Genomic DNA, 6,644 nt, shown 5'->3' with positions numbered 1-6,644 from the left:
TCCCAGCACTTTGGGATGCCGAGGCAGATGGATCACCTGAGGTCAGGAATTCAAGACCAGCCTGGCCAACATAGTGAAACCCCACCTCTACTATAAATACAAAAGAAAAATTAACCGGGCATGGTGGCAGGTACCTGTAATACCAGCTACTCAGAAGACTGAGGCAGAATTACTTGAATCTGGGAGAACACTCCAGCCTGGGCGACAAGAATGAGACTTCCTCTCAAAAAAAAAAAAAAAGGCTGGGCGCAGTGGCTCACGCCTGTAATCCCAGCACTTTGGGAGGCCGAGGCGGGTGGATCACGAGGTCAAGAGATCGAGACCATCCTGGTCAACATGGTGAAACCCCGTCTCTACTAAAAATACAAAAAATTAGCTGGGATTACAGGCATGCGCCACCATGCCCAGCTAATTTTTTGTACTCAGGAGGCTGAGGCAGAAGAATTGCCTGAACCCAGGAGGCGGAGGTTGCAGTGAGCCAAGATCGCACCATTGCACTCCAGTCTGGATAACAAGAGCGAAAACTCCTTCTCAAAAAAAAAAAAAAAGAAAAAATTGGGCTGGACACAGTGGCTCACGCCTGTAATCCCAACACTTTGGGAGGCCGAGACAGGCAGATCATGAGGTCAAGAGATCAAGACTATCCTGGCCAACATGGTGAAATCCCGTCTCTACTAAAAATACAGAAATTAGCCAGGCGTGGTGGCATGTGCCTGTGGTCCCAGCTACTTGGTAGGCTGAGGCAGGAGAATCACTTGAATCCCGGATGCAGAGGTTGCAGTGAGCCGAGGTCACACCATTGCACTCCAGCCTGAGCAAAAAGAGCGAGACTGTTACAAATAAAAAACTTGGAACCGGGCGCGGTAGCTCACGCCTGTAATCTCAGCACTTTGGGTGGCTGAGGTGAGTGGATCACCTGAGGTCAGGAGTTCAACATGAAGAAACTCCCAACATGAAGAAACCCTGTCTCTACTAAAAATACAAAAATTAGCTGGGCATGGTGGCACATGCCTGTAATCCTGGCTACTTGGGAGGCTGAGGCAGTAGAATCGCTTGAACCTGGGAGGTGGAGGTTGCCGTGAGCCGAGATCGCACCATTGCACCCCAGCCTGGGCAAGAGCAAAACTCCATCTCAAAACCAAACCAAACCAAACCTTGGTTTGGCATTAGGTTAAAACATCCACCCCACGTCTATTGTACTATGCAGCATATTTTATTTATTTTATTTTGAGATAGAGTTTTGCTCTTGTTGCCCAGGCCTGGAGTGCAATGGTGTCATCTCAGCTCAATGCAACCTCCACCTCCCAGGTTCAAGTGATTCTCCTGTCTTAGCCTCCCCATTAGCTGGGATTACAGGCATGCACCACTACACTGGGCTAATTTTTTTGTATTTTCAGTAGAGACAGGGTTTCACTATATTGGCCAGGCTGGTCTCGAACTCCTGACCTTGTGATCCGCCCACCTTGGCCTCAAAGTGCTGGGATTATAGGTGTAAACCACTGTGCCCAGCCACTATGCAGCATTTAAAAATAATCCAGTGACTTCCAAAACCTTTTTCTTCCTTCTTGACAGATTTGAAGCCTTTGTAACAGCCACATTGACAGCTGGATGGCACCTCAGGGAATCCTGACATCACGTAAGTTGCAGCCTTGACACCAGGTTTATAGTTTATTCAGCTTTTCCCAGCACTGCCTGGCACATAGCATGTGCTCCCATAAAAAGCAGGGAGTGTGTAGAAAACGAGTGGCCTATTTTACAAAACTCTAAATTTATTAAAAGTGTTAAAAGATTTCGTTCTCCCCTCCAAAATATTTTACAATTTAAAAAAATCAAAAACTATGTTCTATTTTCTCAGCCACTGTACAAGTTACTGTTTCCATCTCAGGGCTAGTCTCTGCCCCTTGAACACTCTGTCCTTCCCTCAATCCCTTCTCTTTCAATATTACTATAAGTTTGTTTATAAAACCCTCTACCCTCTCTCCCCACCCCATGCCCTGCTCTGCCCAGCGTGGCTACTCTTTGCAATTCCAGGCCCTTGGCTGCAGGTGAAGCCAAATGGATGGGTGGGATGTACACAGGCAGTGCCCAAGAAGCAAGAGCATGCTTTGTGCTTCTGGGAGAACCACTTTTTTCTTGTCCTATGAACACCTGTTCTGAGCCAAATATTTGGCTTAGAGTTGCCCACAGCCATGCAGCTCTGCTTTTTCTGCACGTTCTCTGGGCGTAAGTCCATGACAGATGGGTCTTATGACTGTACCATTTGTTTGCTTGTGGATTGTGAGGGACAGGAAAGGGGCACATGACTAGAATGGGGCTTGATGGAGTCCCAACTGCTCAGAGGGCAGGCACCAAACCCCACGGGAGGAAGTTTTGGTTTTCTAGTAGGCAAAGCAGGGCCAGCCAGGACTATGGAAGGTGGGGAAGAGGGGAGAAACATCCAACCATATAGCTCTGGAGTGAGCCATGTTTCTTCTGAAAAACCCCCTGTTCATCCCCCCCACTTCATTCTGTAGGTCCCAGGAGAATTCCAGAGGAGGAAGAAAAAGAGGAAAATGATCCTGTTCTGCTGATGGGAAAAGGCAGGAGCTGACACAGTGCTCAGGGCTGGGGAGAGGCCTGCTGTGATCTGCAGCTGTCACTGCTTCCCTGTTCTGTGAGGGAGTTCGTGTGGGCCAGAAGCCAGGCCCTCAGAGGCTTCATCAGCTCTGTTCCTTGTCCTTGACTAATAAGACTGTATGTTGGCCCCCGCTGGACACAGATAAGACCACACGGTTCTCCAGCTGTTTGCCTGTCATCTCCACAGGGCTCCAGGCGTCTTCATCCTGTCCTGTGCCCAGCTGGTAGTTGGTGCCCATGCCCCAGGCGAAAACACGACCTGCAAGGGAGAAAAATGGGTACAGCTGTCTTCAGGATCCCCAGCCCACCTTTCTGCAGCAGGAGAAACCTGGGAAATTGGGGTGGATTGTGGCCTTGGCCAATAGTACCCTGGCAAGGAGGTCCCAGCCTCTGGGAGTTTAGGAAGTTGGGAGAACCCAAGGAGATGATGGATAAAAAAGAACTCTATAAACCAGACATCACAGTCTGTACACATTGCCAAAAGCTTCTCCCTGCTCCTAAGCTTGGCATTCGAGATCCTACCCCACCCTGTGTTCCCAGGACCAGCCACCTTTGAAACTGCCCTGATGTTCCTCTGCCTAGAATGGCATTCTTTGCTTTTCACAAAGCATGGAAACTTCAAGGTACAGTGCAAGCTCCACTTCTGCAGGATGTCTTTCCAGATAATCTCAGGTCAAGCACCTTTGCCAGCTCCAGACTTCTACAGGAGCTCCACGGCTGTCCCCTTACCCAATCAGGCTTTGCTGGTCACTTGTTCACACCTTCCTCTGCTATACTTGCTACAACTCTAACTACTAAGCCTTTTTTCCCCTGATTTAGATTCTAAGTACAAGTCCCTGGGAAGTGGGCACATACAAGATGGTATACGAAGGGATTACCCTGATGGAGAGAACAGCTGGGTTAGGAGTCTGGAGATGTGGGTTCTAGTCCCATTGCCTTCTTGGGCCTCAGTGATATCTCATGCTTTGCTATTTCTCTCCTCTGCATAAGTCACCTTTACTAAAATAATTTGTTTACTCATTTCATATTTATTAATGCCAGAGCTTCTGAGAAGCAGGAACAAAGTACCATCACAAACACTGCTCTCTGCATCTTGGCTCCACCTGAGAGTGAACATACAGCCTACTGGGGAATTGAGTAAGAATCATGACCCCCAGGTCCCAAATAGACAGAGTATACTCAGCCCCACTCACCATCCTTGGTCACAGCATACCCCACAGAGGCCCCACAAGCCACTGAGGAGACAGCAGGTAGCCTGGAGATGAGGGTGGGTATGCTCTTCTCCTCAGCACCCTCCCCGAGGCCCAGCCGCCCATATTCAGCCCGACCCAGGCTGTATGCTTTTCCTGTGGGAGGAGGAAGAGAGATGAGCAACAGCAGAGGGTGTGCTACAGGAAACACAGGTGATAGGCTGGGTGAGTCCCCACGTCCATGGGAGTGTGCCCCTGCTCCCATTTCTGGAGGAGGCCGAGGAGAATCTCTACATAGGCCTCTATTGAACTCATACTTGGAAGAGCACCAGGACTCTAGGAGGATGAGAGTGACGCTCATGGACCCACATGTGGCACACCCATGGAAAAGACCCAGGCTCCAAGGACCATGGTCTCAGGAATCTGGCTAGGCCTAGGCCAGGGTACATTCACTTCACCCCCAAACTAGAGAAGGACCTAAAGGCCCTACCTTCTGAATCCATGCAGACTGTATGATGCTGGCCACCAGAGAAACCCACCCAGGACTTGGTGGAATTCTTGAAGGATGTTAGGTTCTGGGGTATGAAGCAAGATTCTGTGCCCGGAGTTCCTGGGGGGAAAGTCAGAGGCATCAGGGGTGAAGGTGTTTTGAGAGCTGCCCTTCTCAATCCCTCCCAGTGAGGCTGTCTCCCATCAAGATATAGACATTCTCACTTTACAGATGACAAAACTGTGGCTTGGCTTGGAGGGGTTAGATGACCCCACAAAGGATGCACAATGAATAAGTGGTAGAGCCAGGGCGGGAACGCAGGCCACTGGGTCATGCCTGATGCTGGGCTTACCAAGCTGATGGTAGTTGGAGAGGCCAAAGCCGTACACGTGGCCCTCGCGAGAGATGGCAAAGGTGAAATAGGCGCCACAGAAGGCATCCTGGAATCTCACGTGGCCCCGGCTTCCCCTGGATTTCAGCAATACACACTTTGGGACGAGGAGTCGTTCTGTAGGCAGAGAGAAAGCCACAGTCAGTGACAGACAGACATACGTGGCTTCTCTTCTCTCTACCCCAAGTTTAATTCTCCTCCATTATAAAAGCCCTTGGGAGGCTAGGTAGAGACTCTTATCCCTATTTTATAGAAAAGGAAACTGAGATCAAGAGAATACAAGTGCCTTGCTTGGAATCCTACAGTCATTAGAGGTATTATTTACATGGAACTTACCATGTGCCTGATATTCTTCTCATTAACTCATTTAATTTCACAGCAACCTAATGAAGTAGGTTTACAGGTAGGTAGGCTTAGAAATGAAGAAACTATGTTCAGGGTCCCACAGCCATTAGGTGGCAAAACTACCGGAGCAGTCTGTCTCCAAAGTCTGAGGTTCTTAACATTGCAAGTCACTCTGATGCAAGCCTGACCATAGAGAATCCTTCCTGCCTCTGGCCTTCACTGTGGGAGTGGCTTGCCAATTTGCCTGGCTGGAGGTACCAAGGCCACTTACCAAGGCCTTGCCGGCCACCACGGTTGGCAAATAACTCAGGCACACGGCCTAGTTGGCCCTGTTCCCCGCAGCCCAAGGTGTAGAGGTCACCATCAGCTGTCAGCATCACCAAGTGGTCGTTTCCTGAGGATGAGAAGGTAAGGGATGCAGGCCACATCTGTAAGACTGAAGGCTGGGCCAGCCCCAGAACCAAGGTTTTCCAAATCCTGCCCCAAGCAAGTACTGCCAGACCCACCTGAGGCTACCTTCACCACAGGCACATCCAGCTGGACCTGTACGGGCACCATGCTCTTCTTCATGGGCTCCAACAGTCCGATCACACCATTATTGTCCTGGAAGGGAGGGACAGGGCACTTATCAGCCAGTCCTGCCTGCCCCATACCAGTGAAATCCAGAGAAGGGCAGTGGTAGCAGATGGGGATGGTGCAGTGGGCAGGAGCCGGGCCACACAGTCAAATACTTATGACTAAAATCATTTATGGTCTGTGACTTGCATTAAAATAATCGAGTCAGAGAGTGGATGCAAATAGAAATAAACAAGTCTGGCTACAAGTTGATAATTATTGAAACTGTGTGACAAGTATATGGGAGTTCAATATATTATTCTGGCCCAGCCATGTAGTTACAGGATTACTGAATCCCAGCGTTTTGGTAGGCCCAGGTGGGCAGATCGCTTGAGCTCAAGACCAGCTTGGGCAACATGATGAAACCTGTCCGTACAAAACAAATACAAAAATTAACTGGGTGTGGTGGCACGAGCCTATAGTCCCAGGTACTTTCGAGGCTGAGGTAGAAGAAATCAGCTGAGCCCAGAAGTTGAGGCTGCAATGTGCTATGATGATGCCATTGCACTCCAGCCTGGGTGACAGAGCAAGACCTCATCTCTAATTAAAAAAGAAAAGAAAAAAATATAATTCTGATTACTTTCATCTGTTTGAAATTCTCCATTAAAAAAATCAAAATATTCTAGTGGAGAGATTTGATAAAAAAAAAAAAAAAAAAAAAAAAAAAAAGACGTGATAGAAAAACACCCATTTGGTCAGGTGCAGTGGCTCATGCCTGTAATCCCAGCACTTTGGGAGGCTGAGAAGGGTAGATTGCTTGAGATCAGGAGTTCAAGACAAGGCTGGCCAACATGGTGAAACTCCGTCTCTACCAAAATATAAAAATTAGCCAGGTGTGGTGGTGTGCACCTTTAGTCCCAGCTACTTGGGAGGCTGAGGCAGAGGAATCACTTGAAGCTGGAAGGCGGAGTTTGCAGTGACATTGCACCACTGCCCTTTCAGCCTGGGAGATGAAGCAAGACTCCATCTCAAAAAAAAAAAAAAAAAAAAAAAAAAA

The 6,644-nt window shown here is 48.8% G+C and overlaps 1 protein-coding gene across 5 annotated transcripts in view; it reads right to left on the bottom strand.

The window, feature by feature from the left end:
- Window positions 1-1,747: 1,747 nt before the first annotated feature.
- RCC1 (regulator of chromosome condensation 1) overlaps window positions 1,748-6,644 on the bottom strand; it is a 23,877-nt gene continuing 18,980 nt past the window's right edge. For all 5 annotated transcript variants that reach the window (XM_032246593.1, XM_032246594.1, XM_032246590.1 and 2 more), the window contains 6 exons: window positions 5,539-5,635; window positions 5,304-5,426; window positions 4,649-4,804; window positions 4,297-4,416; window positions 3,810-3,962; window positions 1,748-2,875 (listed from right to left, as the gene is read on the bottom strand). In XM_032246593.1, the coding sequence (XP_032102484.1) occupies window positions 2,700-2,875; window positions 3,810-3,962; window positions 4,297-4,416; window positions 4,649-4,804; window positions 5,304-5,426; window positions 5,539-5,635 (825 nt within the window). In that variant the 3' untranslated portion in view covers window positions 1,748-2,699. The remainder of the gene's footprint in view (window positions 2,876-3,809; window positions 3,963-4,296; window positions 4,417-4,648; window positions 4,805-5,303; window positions 5,427-5,538; window positions 5,636-6,644) is intronic.

Source organism: Sapajus apella, unplaced genomic scaffold (assembly GCF_009761245.1).
Source record: "Sapajus apella isolate SASKATOON/1434 unplaced genomic scaffold, GSC_monkey_1.0 scaffold62, whole genome shotgun sequence".
In the NCBI taxonomy this organism is placed as follows: domain Eukaryota; kingdom Metazoa; phylum Chordata; class Mammalia; order Primates; family Cebidae; genus Sapajus; species Sapajus apella.
The sequence above is the reverse complement of the archived record's forward strand: the minus strand, read 5'-3'. Positions and strand labels throughout refer to the sequence as shown.